This window comes from Esox lucius, chromosome 14 (genome assembly GCF_011004845.1).
Source record: "Esox lucius isolate fEsoLuc1 chromosome 14, fEsoLuc1.pri, whole genome shotgun sequence".
Lineage (NCBI taxonomy): Eukaryota > Metazoa > Chordata > Actinopteri > Esociformes > Esocidae > Esox > Esox lucius.
In genome coordinates this window covers 11,270,139-11,289,855 of record NC_047582.1, presented here as the reverse complement: position 1 = coordinate 11,289,855, position 19,717 = coordinate 11,270,139, and the positions used below count along the sequence as shown (strand labels likewise).

The window sequence follows — 19,717 nt, the reverse complement described above, 5'->3', positions numbered from 1 at the left end:
ATAAATAAGTTGCACTGGAGAAAAAGTCTCCATTTAAATGCTATATGTAACATACCATGTAATGCTATATGTAACAGACCATGTAATGCTATATGGTCAGATTTCTATTTTCCACTGTCATTGTTTGACATTGAGTTTGGTTTTCCACTTCTGTTGTCCGATACTAACACGTCTATGGTGCTCCATACTGAAAACAAGAAATTAATGACAAAGGGGATGCAGTGTCTCTAAGGGTTTGTTGAGGGGTTGGGCGTGAAGCATGATATTAAACCCCCCTTTAAAAATTAACCATAAGGCAATGTGATGGATGCAAATTACTGGATTGAAGCCTTCCTCCGAGGACTGATGTGTATGCTCGGAATCCTGGGGAACAGCTTGCTGGCTCTCCGCTCTCTCCCTGGACATAAATCCAATCTCCGCACCAACGAGGTCCTCTTGATCAACCTGGCCGTCTCTAATCTCATCACCAACTACCTGGTGGACCTGCCTGACACCATGGTTTACTTTGTTGGCCACTGGTTCCTGGGGGAAGCCTTCTGTGGTGTGTTCCTATTCTGCTCTGATCTGTCAGAGACCAGCAGTGTGTTTTCCACTTTTTTCATTTGTTTGTTCTGGTACCAGAAGCTGGTCGGCTCTCTGAAACGTGGAGGAGCTCCAATTCGGCTGGATAGCCTCAGTCTCGTAGCCATTTTCCTGGCTGGAAGTTGGACTGCAGCCTTGGCCTTCAGTGTTCCTCACTTCTTCTTTGTCCAGAGTGAGAGTGGCAACGACAGCCGGAAGGAATGTATGGAGGTCATTCCCTCCCAAACCGAAAGACAGATCTATGACATATTTTATCTGGCCTTAGCGAACATCCTCCCCATTGTCGCTATTGTGTTTGCCAGCATCCAAATTGTGATCACACTGTTAAGGAACCAGACGCGTATCCAAGGCCTCCCTTCTGGTCTTCACAAGGCCACAGAGAACACATTACCTTGTGCCGGAGGAAAGTCGGACGGCCCAATGAAAGACAGTGACGCCTCTGATAAAGAGGCAGATCTACTTGGAGTTCCAGACACCCACCCGAACCAGCCTGGGTTCTCCTGCTCGGACTTACCGTATGCTGGACCTTCTGCTGAACAAATCAGAACTGCCCACAACCAGTTCCAGATCAGGGACAGCAGAGTCGTAGCTGCATCGGAGCTCCAGAGGCCCACGCAGACTCCAGCTAAGCCCAGACCGAGCTCAGGAATTCAGGTGAGGGCAGCCAAGACCGTGGTGGCTGTGGGCACAGTGTTTGTGGCGTGTTGGGTGACCCACCTGGTGTTGAGGATATCCAGCGACATCAGCAAGTCCTTCGTGGGGATGGAGATAGCGAACTACATCGGATCCTCCTACACCTGCACCATCCCCTACATCTTCCTCTATGGAGAGAGGAAACTGTCTTGGTCCCGCAGAGGGTAGATAGATAATGTTGGAAGCACGTTGCTTATTGACCGCCATCAATCCAGTGCTACATATAATGAATGGGACTTTGGAAAATGCATCAAATGAGATTAGGATATCGCCATGATTTTGTTAGTGTAATTATACTGGTTTACACAAATTCCGTAAGTCTCCCATCTGGGTCAATATCAGTCAACCATATTAACTCCTCTGTTAGCGAAAGACTAGTCATGATGATTGATAAATCAGATATAACAACTAAATATGATATAGACTTCACAAACTTAATCAAAACCCTGACAACCCTTTAATTGTATTGAATTACAAATGGTACATTGATATTTAGTTATTTTATTTTTAGTTTAGTTATTATTTTTTTGGATCTTATTTAAAAAAACTGATGTTCAAATTCAAATCTGATCAGAATTATGATTAGGTCACTGCAGGAAATTCTGGGCCAGTTTTATAGATATAGATTTAGCCCAGACTAGGACTAAAACAAGCTCAATGGAGTTTTCTATTGAACATGATTTTTAAAAATCCTAGAATAGGTTTAATCCCTGTCTGTGAAACTGTCCCTCAATGTTTTGTTCTTTTTTGTTCTTCTGAAATGTTGAGGATTACCCTGTATTTCTTTAAATTCATTCACCCTTCAATGTTCACATGATGCCCAGTCCCTGCTGATAAGAAGCATCTCCATCGCCTGATGATGCCGCCCCCAGACCTCATAGTAGGGATGGTGTGTTGAGGCGTGGGCAGTGTTATGGTGGTGACACAGAGTGCTTTTAGTTATGGCCGAAAACCTCTTAGTGCAATCTGATAAAACATTTGCTCACATGGTAGCTGGGCTTTCATGGGTGTCAACATGGGTGTGTGTGATGGTATTTTTGAGTAATGGCTTCTTTCTTGCTACCTTCCAATAAAAGGCAGTTTTATGCAGTGCTCTTGATATGATCCATGCACCATAACTCCACCACCAGCCACTGAACTCTGTATCTCCTTCAACATGATTTTTGACCCCTCTGTGGCATCTCTCGTCTCCTTGTTTGAGTTGTGGGCTATGAGAGCATTTTGTTGGCAGTGCCTTATTGTTGTGATGCAGCTTCTACTTCTACATCCAACTGCTCACTGGGATCTTATTATGTAATTGTTTTTCAAATCTATGCATATGTATTACATTATGTCAAACTTCTGTAGAATGCTCTTTGGTCTGCATTTTTCCTTCAAATTCACATCCATAAAATTCACAAATGATTCTTCTGCACTGATTTTTTTTATCCAGGAAATGTGACAGTAACTTTAATGGTTTACATACAGGGGCTAATGGTAAGAGAATTGTGTCCTTGTTAGGGCAATTTATTAATCTGTGTGAACTGGGAACAGCACATCTTACTAATATTTCCCACAATAAGTCCAACATCCCCACTAAATGTCAGGGTTTTACATTTTCAATGAATCCTTTGTTATTTTGTGAAATGAGAGGTTTAGGTCAAGGAATTAAAAACTTTTCCAAACCACAACATAACTACTTTTAGGAGAGAGTGATGGTGACTAGATGAATCAGATATAGCTACACTCTTAGGAAAGAGAGATGATGACTGACTAAATTAGATGTAACTGCTCTAATGATGAGCTAGTCATTAATCAAGGTACACTTCTCCCCCAATACTTGACAGTGTTGTTGCATTTGTCTATATACTTGAAATCCAATATTTTACTACTCCTCGACCCCCAAGTATAGAGGTCATATGTGTTTGGAAAAACTGAGAGTACTCAAAGTTTTCCATATTCCATGCACACAATGACTACATCAAACTTGTGAGTCCAAAAACCTGTTGGTTGCCTCTGCGTTTTTTTGGTACTGTATGTTTTCCTCAATACTAAATGAACAGTGAATAACGACGGGAGTAATGTTCTGAATAGATGTTTCTGTACACTTCCAAATGAGGAATAAGCTAACTCAAGAGTGAATCATGAATATTTATGAGATGCTGTTCAGAAGCTAAAATGAGCAATGCTCTCACCAATACCAATAACAGGGGCGATCAGCATTTCTGAAGAGAGGCAATATTTGTGCTTCTGTTACCTTATCAACTGTAATCACAAGCTGAACAGTCATTGCTCTACAAAATATACATACATTTTGCATTTGACTATTTTAATGACACTAAGCAATCTTGTAAAAGTGAGTGTGGAGTGAGCTCTGACTTCAAATACTGCGCCATATTGTATTCAATTTTAATTTAAGTATTATTTAAGTTGAAGGTTGCTTTTTTGGGACAACATATAAGGGTCCGCTTATCCATTCTCATTTCGATACCAGACCCACAACTGTTGAGTGTAGCCAGAGAGCACTATTTCAATGACATCTAGGAAGTGTAAATTCCTAGTTTGCTGAACAGCATTAGCAGTTGGAACAAAACAGGCGTTTCAACATAGAGACAGAGCTTTCTGAGGGTCAGGGTTCACTTTACCTCATGAACCTGGAATCCTGCAGTATGCTGGAAGATTGTTGATGTTATGTGTTTATTTTTGCTTCCCCTTTACTCAGTACCAGAACATTTTAACCAAAACATGACTGACAGTGAGGAAGCTGAAACACATCCACATGGACCATCCAGTAAGACAACTACCCAAAGCCTCACTGTATGATAGATAATACAATCGGTAATTGGCCCAAAATGCAAAATTAATGTGATTTCTCAGGAATTAAAACCCTTTGGAACCCTGAGGTTCTAATTGAAAATAATTCCAAAAGGTTATCATTAAATCTGGAAGCAATCTATGGATGAATAAGGCCCCTTCCAATCAGTACTCAAAACAATTATTGAAATCTCAGTGCCATTATGATCTCAAGTAGGATATTGCATGTTCTGAAAACAAAGGTTCACACAATTTGAAAGTTTAAAATTTCCAGAAAGGAATGGAATTAAACAAAAAGAAAAGTTATTTTAGCATAAATATAAAGCTTGTCATCATATTTATTAAGGCTTTCTGTTCATCTTCATCAACAATGTTACAATTTTCTCATCATTCTAGAACACCTCCAAGATAACCACCTACATATGCTATGTCAGGGCACATGAAGTTCTTATATAAAGCATTTCAACTTGAAATGGGTTTGATTTAACAGCTTCATGAAATTAGGAAATCATTTCGCATCTCTGGAGTCAAAACAAGCTTAATTGTTTTGTTTTCACCACATTCAAATTGGCGGCCTGTGCCTGATTAATTGAAGAAAAGCGTCTCTGCAATTATTACTACCTTGCAGTGGCAGCAAACCAGCCCCGATGCTCAATTATCCTCCATTTAGGAAAATGATATCAACAAAAACAGAAGGGACACAAAATATAGGGCCTGGGGAACAACCCTCTTCCTTGGGCATCTGTTAATTGTCAGCTTAGTACTAGGAGGACGGGGGCTTCATTGACATTACACTGAAGGACTCATAAAATGACTCTGAAGATTTGCTTGAAATTCTATTTATACTGAACAGGTCGCACATTTTATTAGTCTTCCCAGTACAATATGCAATACCAAATTTAAAGTAAAAAAAAAAGTATAAACCTGTGACAAATTGAAATTTTATGTATGTAAAATTGGATTCCTTTATAAAAAAAAACTCATTGCAGGCGTAGCATCTTATTGTAAAGCTTTTCAAACAGCACCTATTCTGAGTACAATATACATAACAGACACAAAAGTGTAGGCTATTTCAGAAAAATAAGGAATACAAGACATGTAAATTGTTATCATTTCCTTGGACTGAGAAGGCAACAGCAATGTTACTAGCACCAATACACTACTCCGTGTTAGACAGAGGTTGATTGGTACAGACAAACCCAAATACAATCAGCTTAACTGTGTTCTTTACATCTAAACTGGGGAAAATCAAAGTGGACTTAAAGGAGTTGAGTGATTAAGACAGTGTCCTCAGCTTGCTTCAGAGGCCAATACCCATGAAACAAAAGTCAATATTTTACAACTGAATCATGGCAGGCATGCAGAAGGAAAGACACGGTCAGGAATAAAATTGGCACGACTTAGATGATTCAAGTTGAAACAAATGGCCAGGCCATCTCAGAGCAATCATATAAGCACATTCCTCTCCTACATATAAATCCTAGTCTTTACCCTCATCAACAGTATAGTAACTCCATGACGAGAGGTTAATTGAACATCCCATCCCAGGGAAATACTGTCCTCTTATTGTGTATGACAACAGTTCATTTTTGCCCAACATTCAATTTTGTGAAACCACCACAATACACTCAGACAGCCACATCAAAACAGTTGTCCATTTTCTTGAACGGCATTGTCCACAAAAGAAATGCATACTGTATTTATAAAATAAGTTTAAAACAGATGTAAAAATCTGATGCCGGGCAAAGAACGAGCTGGTCAATAAACCACTCTGCACGGGAAAATGCAGGTTTGTCGTTCTTTTAGACTAAACGGCTTGCTCCTGAGAGACCAAGCCGTTTTCTCAATGTCACTTCACTATTGAGCCCCAGCCACCACAGAGACAAAGAAGGGAATCATTCAAATCATGTTATTCTTAACCAAAAAAACTCTATTGTTTTTAGACCACGATGTTTAGCACTCCAATAGTAGCAGAGTTTCATTCCATTCCATCTCTGACCACACTTGGACCTCTGTCCCCAGGTGACCTCAGTGAACTTTTTCCAGCTTGGCCTGCAGGGCCTTGAAGTTGCCAATGGTGATCTGCAGTGCAGAGTTGGGACTCAGGGACTGCAGCTCCACGAGGTAACCACAGATGTTATCCAGACAGACATTAGTAAACCTCCGTCTGGGGAGAGAGGGGCAAATGCTGTGTAAACGGCTTAACTGGTAGAACTAGAGGTCGGCCTGTGAAATCACAAACTTGTGTATTAACATGTTGTAGCTATATAGTCCTGGTCAATAAGACATCTCATTTCCTAGATCTTTGAATATAATGTCCTGCGAATCAGCCAGTCAACGTTATGGGCATAACTGTCCAGAACCCATCCATTCATGGCAGCTAACATGTCCAAATAAAGTATATTTATATGATGGTACGTCTAATTAAGTTCTAATTGCACAAAGTAATTCTTGGACCTTCCTCACGGTTGCCCTGCTTTCAGACACACGTTTCCACAGCAACTTGATTAATAGTTTTCAGCAAGGAATCTCTCCCAAGTGGAAATGAATCAAACATTGTCATATTTGTACTTTTTTTCCTTTGCTTGCTTCAGTTTTTTCTATTGCCTTACATTTTTTTAAACATTATTAGATCCAAATTAAAGGGGTTGTTTAATAATTTCACAGCCCTAATAGTGGTTTAAATAAGACTTCTAACAGCAGCAGTTGACCCACTGGGTAGTTACCGGTCATATGTAGGCACTCTGCTGGGGTCCTCTACGTATCCTGACAACAGCACATGGATACATTCCACCAGGTGGAGGGGCTTCTTCAGACGCTGCCAACAGGGATCCTGGGAGATGGAGTCAGACATTCAGTCTATGGGAGCTGCACCACACCTTACTCATCAAATGCTGCCCAAGTTAAACAGGTGCCAAATGAAAAATTAATAAGTAATGCTAGCACTCAGATCCTATACCTGCCAGACTAGATTCATCCTTTGGGATTAACAACACGGAGACACATCAACAACACGGAGACACACTGTGACACATCAACAACACGGAGACACACGGAGACACATCAACAACACGGAGACACATCAACAACACGGAGACACATCAACAACACGGAGACACATCAACAACACGGAGACACATCAACAACACGGAGACACATCAACAACACGGAGACACATCAACAACACGGAGACACATCAACAACACGGAGACACATACCCGCGTCTTGAAGAGCTGGTCGTAAACGTCCAGCAGGCGGGGCAGTTGCACTCCTATCTCCTGCATGGTGAAGGTGACGAAACCCACGTCCCAGTTCAGACGACACACCTCCTGCTCCAAGAACTTCACCAGGAACTCTGGAAGCACAGGAGCGTGTAAAGAGCCATTGGTGCAGCACATTAAACAACGTGTACGTGCAAGAGATCTCAGTAGTCTGAGGACACACAAGTAAGGACAGGCCATAACGATGGTGGACAATTAAGCCAATTACAGATTACACTCGGAGACGGCATAGAAATACCGCAGAGAAGCACGTGTTGACATGAATAACGGCCCATGTAATTACACTGAGTATGGATGTTTGACGTAGAGGAAACTTGTGGGGAAATCATTGGGCAAATGAAGGGAAAGTAAATGTGCAGTTTTACCAGGGGAGACCGAGTATCTGGTCTCACTGAGGATTTTGAGGCCGGCCAGAGTACTACAGGAATTGGTTTCAAGCAGCATGACTCCAATTCAAGTCAATAATCAATGAGATTGACATACATATGTATAGTTAGTATATACAGTGCCGATTTTGCAGGTTTTCCCACTTACAAAGCATGTAGAAGTCTATAATATTTTATCATAGGTACACTTCAACTGTGAGAGACATCTAAAACAAAAATCCAGAAACTCACATTGTATGATAAAAAAAAAAAGTAATTTGCATTTTATTGCATGACATAAGTATTTGATCACCTACCAACCAGTAAGAAATCTGTCTCTCACAGACCTGTTAGTTTTTCTTTAAGAAGCCCTACTGTTCTCCACTCATTACCTGTATTAACTGCACCTGTTTGAACTCGTTACCTGTATAAAAGACACCTGTCCACACACTCAAACAGACTCCAACCTCTCCACAATGGCCAAGACCAGAGCACTGTGTAAAGACATCAGGGATAAAATTGTAGACCTGCACAAGGCTGGGATGGGCTACAGGACAATAGGCCAGCAGCTTGGTGAGAAGGCAACAACTGTTGGCACAATTATTAGAAAATGGAGGAAGTTCAAGATGACGGTCAGTCTCCCTCTGTCTGGGACTCCATGCAAGATCTCACCTCGTGGGGCATCAATGATCATGAGGAAGGTGAGGGATCAGCCCAGAACTACACGGCAGGACCTGGTCAATGACCTGAAGAGAGCTGGGACCACAGTCTCAAAGAAAACCATTAGTAACACACTACGCCGTCATGGATTAAAATCCTGCAGCGCACGCAAGGTCCCCCTGCTCAAGCCAGCGCATGTCCAGGCCCGTCTGAAGTTTGCCAATGACAATCTGGATGATCCAGAGGAGAAATGGGAGAAGGTCATGTGGTCTGAAGAGACAAAAATAGAGCTTTTTGGTCTAAACTCCACTCGCCGTGTTTGGAGGAAGAAGGATGAGTACAACCCCAAGAACACCATCCCAACCATGAGGCATGGAGGTGGAAACATCATTCTTTGGGGATGCTTTTCTGCAAAGGGGACAGGACGACTGCACCGTATTGAGGGGAGGATGGATGGGGCCATGTATCATGAGATCTTGGCCAACAACCTCCTTCCCTCAGTAAGAGCATTGAAGATGGGTCGTGGCTGGGTCTTCCAGCATGACAACGACCCGAAACACACAGCCAGGGCAACTAAGGAGTGGCTCCGTAAGAAGCATCTCAAGGTCCTGGAGTGTCCTAGCCAGTCTCCAGACCTGAACCCAATAGAAAATCTTTGGAGGGAGCTGAAAGTCTGTATTTCCCAGTGACAGACCCAAAACCTGAAGGATCTGGAGAAGGTCTGTATGGAGGAGTGGGCCAAAATCCCTGCTGCAGTGTGTGCAAACCTGGTCAAAGAACTACAAGAAACATGATCTCTGTATTTGCAAACAAAGGTTTCTGTACCAAATATTAAGTTCTGCTTTTCTGATGTATCATGTAATAAAATGCAAATTAATGTTAAAAAAAAAATCATACAATGTGATTTTCTGGATTATTATTTTTTTGATTCCGTCTCTCACAGTTGAAGAGTTACTATGATAAAAATTACAGAGTTCTAGATGCTTTGTAAGTGGGAAAACCTGCAAAATCGGCAGTGTTTCAAATACTTGTTGTGTTTGCTAATCCAAGTAAGAAATATTGCGAATTTTAAATCCAGCTTGTCATAAGCTAAGATTGCGGACACTTGTCAAATGCTCTCAAATCTCCAGAAGTACACATGGGTGGATTTACAATTGGGCTGATGTTTCCAGAAATGTACACACGCTAAATCAACCCTTCCTGGTTTTCAAATGTGCCAACTAAGTTTCTTCATTGAAAACAATAAGGTAACGTCATCAATGGCTTCTTCAGTATTTTGAACAGTCTACGGCTTTTACCTAGAGGAAAGTATCTGGGTGTCCCTGCATAGATCTTCCCCAGAGACACCAGTTTGAGACTGAGGGCTCTCATCCTGTCCGCAGGACTCATAGCTACACTGTCACCCAGCTCTGGAAGAAAGCAAAAAGAGAAACTTTACTCATAGTTCAGAATGCAGTAAAAAGCCATGACAGACCACTACATGTAATACCATCAGGTGCTAACAGAAGTTCCTGTATGTACACACCTTTCTCCATGATCTCCTGCCACAGGGAGTGCACCAGGATGGGGTCAGAATGGCCGGCACAGTGGATGATGGCCAGCTTGCATTCAGACAACCGAAAGTGATCAGCAAACTCCCCATAGAGCTGGGTAGAAGGACAAAAGACACGGTCTCAATAACAACCCATAGAGCTGGGTAGAAGGACAAAAGACAGGGTCTCGATAACACCCCATAGAGCAGGGTAGAAGGACAAAAGACAGGGTATCGATAAGTCCCCATAGAGCAGGGTAGAAGGACAAAAGACAGGGTATCGATAACACCCCATAGAGCAGGGTAGAAGGACAAAAGACAGGGTATCGATAACACCCCATAGAGCAGGGTAGAAGGACAAATGACAGGGTATCAATAAGTCCCCATTGAGCTGGGTAATAAAAAGGTCAGATATATTTAACATTACCTTGGTGATGTCCATGAGCTCTGAGTCTAGTTGTGACACGGCTCCCTGTACTGAGGGATGCTGGGAGTACTGCCTGCTCAGGGTCTCCTGGATCTGGACTTGAATGCGTACCACCTGGGACGACGAGCATGTTATGGGTTTGTTATTAAGCAGACGTTCTTCGCCAGAGCCACAGGGAGAAACGGGTTAAGGGCTGTTGGTCCAGGGCACAACGGCAGATTGACCTACCTCCATCTTCTCCTCCAGCTCGTGAAGGAACTCTCCATCCGCCCCCTGGGCAGAGACGCAAGAAGAGCTCTTGGCTGACAGGATGGCCCTGGAGATGTACTCCAGCCTCTGTTTCAGAGAGATCTCAGTGCTGCGCGCGCACACACATACACACCCAGAGAAAAAAGCACTTAGAACATGTTCCAACTCCTATTTAACAGGGCACGCTATCAAATAAGCACACTTATTTGAGAATAATTTTAGAGGTTTAAAGAACAGAATTAAATGCAGGCATGTGTCTTAAGACTGTTAGGTGTTACCTGTGCATGTCAGCCAGCCTGGCCAGGACGTGAGCTGCCTTGCCAAAGCTGCGGCTCTTCTCATAGTACCTCCACAGCAGATCCATGTTCCGCACCTTACTCTGGTCCTGCTTGATCATATGCATCAGGTGCTCCTCCAGACAGGGCGAGTTCACCTGGACAGACAGAGCGGGGACATGAATCCACCAGGACAACACAACATCGGCTTAAACATTCAGCGTCACTGTGAGCAGAGAGCGGCGGCCGTCTCATTCGGTGACGGCGACCGGGCCAGGATTGGCCGTTACCTCCAGAAGCTTGTCGGTGAGGTCAGCCTGTATCAGCCAGTTGTAGAGGGCGATGTGGAAGAGTTCATCCTGTGACCTCTGGGCCAGACCAATCATCTGCTCAAACTGCCAGGGAGGAAGAACATCATCAGGACACTGGCTCTTTGGGTACACCAATGGAAAATGTTTTATTCTAGCTATAATTTGTATTTAAATGTTGATATTTGGGGCAACCGTCTACTCACATGGGCGGTGGCATCCTCGTTGCTGAGCATGTTGGGGTCAGAGGTCATGACGGGGGGGCCTGGCTGCTTAGGGACGCTGGGGGACTGGGGGGCAGCTTTACTCTGGTTCACCAGCTCCTGCATGGTGTCAGTGATGCACTTATAACAGGACAACCTGCGGAGAAGAAGAGGCGCTCAGTACATCTCGTAGCTTAGCGGACGCCTGTCGCCCGGGATTTGGTGATCAGTACGACGTCCAGGTTGTCGGGGGAGGGGGGGTTACCTCTCCTGAAAGGCCAGCGCTCCTGCCTGGTCCTCCTCTGGCTCCCCGTTCTTATAGAAGTGAGGTCCCAGCCTCTGGGGATCCCTTTTATCGGCAGCCGTCAAGCACAGCTCCAGCACGCCCTCGTAGAAACGAACTGAGACGGAGAAACATGCAGGGCGTTTATTACCGCGCTGGACCAAGACGTGTCAGGTGTGACGGCAGTAAGAGGATATCGTTAGTGTGTTCACCCTGTCTGTACTGGGAGCAGACCAGAGACAGGTCCGTGTGTTGGCTGATCTGCTGGTAGAGCTGTAGGGAGTCTCTCAGAGTCCTCTCTTTCTCCACCTTCGTCTGGATCAGTCTGGAGCCCTGCAGCAGTTCATTTGCCTGGAGTGACATGTTACACCTCAGAGATCACAGGGGACAAAGGAGCACGAGAGGCAGCAGCAGGAGGCAGCTCAGGCGAGACCAAGCCAGGAAGCCAATATCCAACGGTAAACCTGAGTTAGAGGAAGTCAACACAGGACGAGCGAGCACAGTCTACCTTGGAGCAGACGCTGTCGTCGCTGCTGTACAGCAAAGGGCAGATGTCCCGGAGGTGCGTGCTGATGGCGTCCACAGACGCAGAGTCTTTGATGTAGACGTTGATGAGGGCTGTGATCAGAGCACCGCTCAGCTCCCGACCCCGGATCACCACGTCCTTAAAACTCACCCCCTTCATCTGGTCCTGGAACTCCTGGCACACACACACACACACACACACACACACACACACACACACACACACAGTTGAAACCAGGACCCCACAGAGACGCCTTGAGAAACGGCGTGCACGCTAGACCATTAACAGATGGGATGAAGCCATCAGCCATCGACAACAAAAGGTCATTCTGCCCTTCCTGAATATCCAGCTCTGGTTCGCATTGTGAACAGTTTGGGCTGAATCTGTAAGGAAACAGAACTGAAGCCAACCTTGGGCAGCTCAGCGATGACAAGGCTGAACTGGTGGTCACAGAGCAGCTTCCAAAGAGCCAGGGTCTGGCAGGAGAGATGCACCAGCTGCTGAATTCCCTGCAGGGACATCTTCTCATAAGCCTGAGCCTCAGCTGGTGGTGGGGGAGGGAGGGGAGGGGGGAGATGAGAAACCGTTACAAAGGACCGTGTCTTCATTGGTGTTCCGATGCTACGCTAACCCCGCCATCATCCTGGGGTGGTGGTTAGGGAAATCTACACCAGATGGTTCCTTACTGTGGTACTTCCTCTGGAGCTCCTGCTGGACCTGCTGAGAACTAGCACCGCCGTCTGGACGCATGAAACCCAGCAGACGCTGCTGCAGATTGGCCGGGGAGCTGAAACTGCAGAAGACGGGATTTAGAAGGGCTGAACATGGAGAAGTATTCAGAGGGCATTTACGTAAGCAGATGACTGTAGATGATATACAGCATCTACTGGAAAGCAGCTGGCTCAGGGGGGCCCGTCTTACCTGGCTGACCCCAGAGACGAGGGGCTGAACTGGGAGTTCTTATCCAGGAAGTCTTTCAGACCACGCAGCTCCAGAAGAACTGACTCCAGATCAGATGAGCTCGCCGTGCTCTCCAACTGAAAGAGAGAAGAGACTGATCATCCATAAACCCACTCACAAAGGATGACTGTAATCGGTTGACCGATGTGATACTCACAATACTGACAGCCTGACTCCCTTTAACCATGGTCTTCTCCACAGCCAGACTCCCGTCCCAGATGTTACTGTTGACAAACCGTGAGTAAGACAGGTCACTAACAGCCACGCCACAACGAACATCACTAACGACTCGCTAGGCGCAATTTCCTCAGAGGCCCGAACCCGGCCCGACATCCTCGGCAGGCGACTGACCCCATGATGCGTGTGAAGTAGACACTGATGCCGTTGTGTTTTCCTGAGAAGACCACCTCCGGTCCAGGGGACATGCCGCTGATGGGGGCGGAGGGCGCGGGCGCGGCGGGGGCGTAGGGCGTAGACACGCACTGAGGAACCATGCCTGAGAGAGGACGGCAAGGACGGAAACAAACGGACGTCAAACACTCCAATGCGTCCGACACGGCGCGTGCCGAGTATTGCTGGCTGAACGACGAGGAGCAGGTGAAGGGGCGTACCTGGAGCTGGCGTGGCTAGGAAACTGGGGTTATACATGGAGCTGCTACCAACGTGCAGAGGGGATCCTACAAACATACAAACACACCAGACGGGCAATGAGTGTGCAGACAGACCACTTCTCCTTCACCAGCAGCACGGCGGTGAGACGGTTAATGCCTTCCTCGGACGTCACTCACCGGGCACGGGTGAGCCGAACAGCGGCCCGACGTTGCTGGGCGCGGAAAGAGCCGACGGGAACCTCATCTGGGCCTCTCCGCCGTACCTGAAGAAAGCCCTGGTGGCCCACTGGGAGACCTCCCTGTCGCACGCGGCGGCCGAGCAGGCCAGGATGAGGGCGGTGGCACAGGCCTGCTCCTCCTGAGGGGAAGGGGAGATGATCAGACCGACAGACGGGAAGGGGTGGGGGGGTGGGTGGGTGTTACTGACAGACCGTCATACCCGGTGCAGTTTGAAGAAGCGTTCAATCTCCTCACTCTCGCCACCGGTACCGCTCACCAGCAGGTGGCGCAGCTGATCCACCGGCCGCAGCTTGTGAAATATGTGACTTCCCTGGAGGGCCGAGGACACAGACACGTTTAGGGAGGTGGACCCGCTTTAATTTACAGGCCAGCTCAACCAACCGGAACGTGCCGACCGTACCTTTGCAGTGAGAAGGACAAACTTCTGTGGAGGGACGTTGTGTTGCTGCACCACCACAGGAGAGTCTGTGAGGGGAACCTGATCCCGGTTCAGTGGGGTGGAGATTTTCGGCGGTTTCTCCTCATTGATGGCACACAGCGCCCACGTGTGGCCGTCTACATTGGACATCATCTGCACTCAGAGACCAACACTGACTATGAGCTATAATATACAAATCCAAACATACACAAATCAAATACCCAGCGGAAGTGGGAAAACGTTCCCATTTTCCCAGGATACCGCAGCGACCGCCTGTTGTCAGTGGTTCGTTCGGGTGTAATATTTCAGAACAATCCTAACTACGTCAGCTCCTACCTGGGCCTCCATCAGGGGCTTCTTAAAGGGGAAGGAGTCGTGGTTGATACACCAGAGGATGTCACTGTCCTCCGTCTCGGACGCGGTCATCAGGAGAACCCCTGCGGAGAGCAACGGCAGAAACACGAGGACACGGTCAACCAGGACCCGTCAGAACCAGGCGGCGTCAATGCGGACTCGAGGGAGGCGTCACCTTTGCTGTGCAGAGCCTTGTGGACCTTGGCGGGCTTGGGCAGGGTGGAGGAGGCGGAGAAGCCTGGAGGCAGGCGGACATGGACCAGGGCCAGCAGGCTGGGGCGTGCCACCGTCTGCCTGGCGTGGGGGGGGGCAAAAGGAGCCGTGCTGAAGTAGAGGCGCACCCCTACAAGCAGAGAGACGGAGCTACGGTGAGATCGACGCAGACGCGCCTCACCTGACTGTAAGTGTAATTCACGTTCCTCAGTCTTTTTACCTGCGTGGGTGACGGCCAGCAGGTGGCAGTCCGAAGACTCGGACCTCTGGACTACGGAGATCTGCACGATGGGTTTAAACACGGAGCGGTCTATCGTCCTGCGGGGACAGATAAGAGGGAAGAGGTTTGTGTGCGCCGTACCGGACTGGCTTGAACCTCGGCACGTCGACTGGACCTGGACACGCACCTGGCTACGTTTCCTGCTGCAGCCACAATGGAATTCAGGGACATGGCCGCCACTCGACTCATTCCCTGGCCGTCAGCACCCAGGTCATACACCTGGAACACATCAGAGTCAAACTCTACAGCCTAACGAGTACAACCCCATCAAATGTCCCACAGGGTTTGAACCAAAGCAGGGTTCCACCTAACAAATTCTCAGATAAACGCACAGATATCAATCACATTGATATCCCGCCACAAACACACAGATTATGGTGGTTCACCTGTAGGACTCCCTTCTCTGAGCGGGTGAAGAGAGTGTTACGGGAGTTGTCAATGGCAATCTGCACAACCGGGTCTGTGGAGCACAAAGATAGACAAGTTAGGTCAAATTCAATTAAAGAACCGGGGAATTAGAACGTTCCAGATCCACGTGGGGCCTATAAACTAGCCGTACCGTCCTCCGAGAACGAGAACTGGAGCAGGGAGGGGACGAGGAAGGACAGGCTGCTTTTGGAGTGGTTGATCTTGCGGCAGCGCTGACTGAACCAGCCGGCCTCTGCCTGGTAGGCTACTTCGTACAGGCAGCCGTCTTTCCCTGCCAGGAAGATGCGACCCTGGTCGGTAGAAGTGATGGCCAGGAGGTAGGTGTTGTCTGTGGGGATGGAGTACAGTGGGTCGGGGAGCAGCTGCATTCCTCCAGACATGCTGTCATTTAAACCTGAAGGAGACAGGTAGAGGAGGACGGAGAGGGAAAAGAAAGAGTTAAGGGTCAGTGGAGGATTAATACTGACCACACAACCAATCTTATTAAGCCAAACAACACAACCAATCTGACCAAATCAACCGATGACATTAATTATACAAATCATTTGTTGGGTGGGTGACTATACTTCTCATGTCAACACACGCTGAATGTGAGTTGGAAATGAATTGCATGAGAGAATAATTTTTTCCCCCCTTCATATCCAAGCTCAACCGCCTTTGGAAATGTTTCCCATCCTGTCAGCTAAGAGAGTCTAATTACAGAGCTTTTGATAACTGGTCCAGCTGTGATGACCGCAGTGTTGTGTCTGGTGTCAGATGATCATCACTCACCTGCCTGAGCTTTAGGAAAGCTGAGCCCAAGAATCACCACATCCACAGGGGTGGCTAGAACAAGCAGGAAGTGGATGTGTGGCTGGAAAATCCCTGCAGTGAGAAATTAAACCCAGTTGGATTAGTATATGCTGAACACTCACAAAGCGTGCCTTTGAAAAACAGAAATGGCTCAGATTCAAACAGTGGTGCCATTTTACCTGCTTTAGGTTTGACCAACCCTACCGACAAGATGGTTTCACTGAGCCCGTCAAAGTAGGCAACATCGCCCCTGTAGCGCAAAGACACAAAACAAACCCATTATAAAAGCCCCTCCAATGGAACTTCAAGAAATCAAAGACTGGTGCTTAATGCTCACCCATCCTCATAGTTCCACATGAAGATATCGTTGTCAATGGTGAGCCACGCCCGACAGATCTCAGGAAATACTCCCATCATACAATTGCACTGCATATCTGTTAGGGGAAGGTTAAGGGGTAATGGCCTGAATCAGTGAAAAGTTTTACAGAGACAAAACAGTGCACAGGCTCTGCAGTTCCCTGGGTGAGCCCGGGTCTAGAATAGGATACGACTGAATTGCTCCACCAGCTCAGGGGGAAGGGGAACCCTGCGGACTGCACTGAGCTCAGGGAGGTTTGGCACCGTGAGCAGCCCAGGTCCCTGAAGAGGGTAGTCCATGTCGGACCCCCCAGACAAAGACGGCATGTCTGCAACACAGAGGAAGGAAATAACCTTAGAACAACTATAGAAGGGACCCAAAACTGAACCCCACCCAAAAAAAATATTCTTTGTCATGTACAATTAGAACCTAAAGAAAAGCCAATGTGCCTGGTAAACAATGTGCCTGGTAAACAAAAAAAGACAAGAGGCTCAAATCCTGTTTCATAGTAGGTCTCATACCTGAAACGGTGCATTCAGAAAATGTGTTATATTACAGCGACTATTTAAAATGGATTAAATAGATATCTTCCTCATCAATCTACACACAACATCCCCTAATGATGAAGCAAAAACCGGTTTCTATAGATTTCGGCAAAGTTAAATGTAGAAAAAATTGAAATATCACCTTTACATAAGCAGTCAAACACTTTTCTATGGCACTCAATTGAGCTCAGGTGCATCCTGTTTCTACTAATCATCAGAGATATTTCTACAATTTGACTGGAAGGTCACTAACAGAGCTCCAGTGTGGTGATGGGAGGACCTTTCAGAAGTAAAAGGCACGACAGCCAGCTTGGAGTTTGCCAAAAAGCACCTAAATTACTCCTAAGACAATGAGAAACAAGAACCTCTTGTCTGACTAAACCAAGACTGAATTCTTAGGCCTGAATATCAAGTCTGGTGGAAAGCAGGCACCGCTCATTACCTGACCAATGCCATCCCTACAGTCAGGATCAAGGGCAAGATAAAGGGTGCTCCAGAGCACTAAAGACCTCAGACTGGGGTGAAGGTTCACCATCCAACAGGACAATAAGACACACCGACAAGGCAGCACTGGAGTGGCTTCGGGGAAAATCTGTGAATGTCAGTGACTCAGCCAGAGCCTGTATTTGAACCTGATCAAGCATCTCTGGATGGCCCTGAAAGTCCAACCTGAGAGACTGAGAGGACCTGAGTAGAATGGGAGAAAGTCCCCAAATACAGGCATGCCAATGATAGCATTTAAACCGAGAAGACCCAAGGCTGTAATCAAAGCCAAAGGTGCTTTGACTGACAAAGTACTGAGTGAAGGGGTCTGAATGCTTTCCAGATGCACCGTTTAGTATGCGTTCAGCACTCTGTTGTTCACAGCTGTTGTGGGACTGAAGTGCTACCTCAAGAATTTAACTGGTTTAATTTATAATTGCCAAGGTACAGCCCTGTTCATTTATGAATAAATATTTTAAATATAACCTTGATTTTCCTCAACTTTACTGAAATGACATACTGCTTGCTCAAGGCGGCTTGCTGTCCCCTCTGGGAAAAATTAAGAGACCACTGCACCTTTTTCTTTCCAAATAAGTTGAATAAGGAAAGTTTTGTGTGAGGAACAGAACCGTTTCATTTGCAGTGGTTTCTTAATTTGAACCCTTCTGTTCCTCACTAAAAACCTTCCTTCTCAACTTTTTTGGAAAGTAAAGAAAAAGGTGCAGTGGTCTCAATTTTTCCCAGAGCTGTATATCATGACCCTTAAACCCTCATTCAGAGGGCAGCGTTTGCGGATTAACTCCAACAAGTAACAACACGTGGACTGACCTTTAAGATAGACTTAAACAAGATGCAAACTTGCACCAACCACCACTTCACTTACTGTGTGAGGGAACATTGAGAAGCTCTGAGAGATCCGGGAAGCAGCGGTCTTCTTGAAGGTGTCGGTCTATGAGCCTACCCGAGTTCTCAAGGGCTTCGGCATGAGCGGCAGCAGCAGGGCTACTGGGTCCCAAGACAGACGGCATCTCCGACACTCCGAGGGACTGATAAGATTCGCCTGAGATACCACGAAAACCTAACATTTTAACAACACTATGACGCAATAAAATGTGTACTTAAGTCAACAATTGCAGAGTATTAGGTCTCAAATAGTACAGACAGTCCACTATCTACGTAGCTAACTAGCTAATCCCATAATCACTGAATGCGAGACACTAATGCACAGCGACTAGGCCACCTACAACGTCAGCAAAATCACCAACTTTCGATTTATTAAACTTATTCGAGTGGGGGTGGCTAGCTTGTGGAAAATGCTTAATGTTAACTAGGTACTGTAGCTATATTGTTAACAAACTACTTTAACATCTTGCTAACGCTATGTTAGCTAAAAGGCGGGATAGTCGCTGTGCAGTAGTGTAGTTGGCTAACAAAATAGCTAGCTAACTAGCTTAGCTAGATATGTATATTTGATATGCTAAAAAAAAAAGATTACTGTAATTGTGTTACTTGCAAAAAATGTATTATTACCCAACATAAATAAGTCCGGACGCAACTACCTGATTATAGAGTGTGTGATATCCAAAATATTATACTGTCTTCAGTGTAAACAAACGTTGCCGCTACTAGCCAATGCCTCATGCTTCTGAACTCTCAGAACATGGAGCGGTGAAAGGTTACAGCATATACTTCCGGTGCTACTTGTCGAGTAGAAATTTCATTTTAATATTATGCAACCAAACATTGAACTAAATCTATTGTTTATGCAAGCAAAAGGCTAGATAACGGAGTGGCAAAGAAGGCTGAAATATCCAAATGCGTTGGATGAATTTCTTCTTAGCGGTCACCGCTCCAAAGA

General features: G+C 46.1%; 2 protein-coding genes across 3 annotated transcripts; one reads left to right on the top strand and one right to left on the bottom strand.

The window, feature by feature from the left end:
• Positions 1-303: 303 nt before the first annotated feature.
• LOC105025185 (atypical chemokine receptor 2) lies at positions 304-1,443 on the top strand. The gene has a single exon (XM_010895701.3). It carries the CDS (start codon positions 304-306, stop codon positions 1,441-1,443), a length of 1,140 nt encoding a protein of 379 aa, XP_010894003.3.
• A 2,955-nt stretch (positions 1,444-4,398) lies between these two features.
• On the bottom strand, positions 4,399-19,682 carry nup155 (nucleoporin 155). 2 transcript variants are annotated; one of them, XM_010895685.5, is made up of 34 exons: positions 19,390-19,682; positions 18,743-18,919; positions 17,022-17,159; positions 16,811-16,907; positions 16,653-16,723; positions 16,453-16,545; positions 15,812-16,075; positions 15,639-15,712; positions 15,380-15,471; positions 15,193-15,290; positions 14,935-15,102; positions 14,742-14,842; positions 14,388-14,558; positions 14,187-14,297; positions 13,925-14,105; positions 13,748-13,813; positions 13,488-13,632; positions 13,294-13,360; positions 13,098-13,213; positions 12,863-12,969; positions 12,587-12,720; positions 12,159-12,350; positions 11,863-12,001; positions 11,633-11,768; positions 11,371-11,524; positions 11,147-11,251; positions 10,860-11,014; positions 10,561-10,690; positions 10,333-10,446; positions 9,900-10,020; positions 9,673-9,783; positions 7,287-7,423; positions 6,795-6,901; positions 4,399-6,235 (listed from the first exon to the last, which is right to left on the bottom strand). In XM_010895685.5, exons 1-34 carry the CDS (start codon positions 19,394-19,396, stop codon positions 6,097-6,099), a joined length of 4,218 nt encoding a protein of 1,405 aa, XP_010893987.2. In that variant the 5' UTR covers positions 19,397-19,682; the 3' UTR covers positions 4,399-6,096. The 2 variants fall into 2 exon arrangements, with proteins under 2 accessions (XP_010893987.2, XP_010893988.2); XM_010895686.5 differs by having other exon boundaries at positions 19,419-19,682.
• Positions 19,683-19,717: the final 35 nt, after the last annotated feature.

Excerpts from the sequence above, each read along its gene's own strand:
- nup155 (XM_010895685.5), bottom strand. Across the intron at positions 16,724-16,810 it reads ATGTGGAACTATGAGGATGG|GGGCGATGTTGCCTACTTTG; the intron begins GTGAGCATTAAG and ends TTTGCGCTACAG. Across the intron at positions 11,769-11,862 it reads CTGCTCCCAGTACAGACAGG|TTCGTTTCTACGAGGGCGTG; the intron begins GTGAACACACTA and ends TCTCCGTCTCAG.
- LOC105025185 (XM_010895701.3), top strand. The coding sequence starts at position 304 with ATGGATGCAAATTACTGGATTGAAGCCTTCCTCCGAGGACTGATGTGT.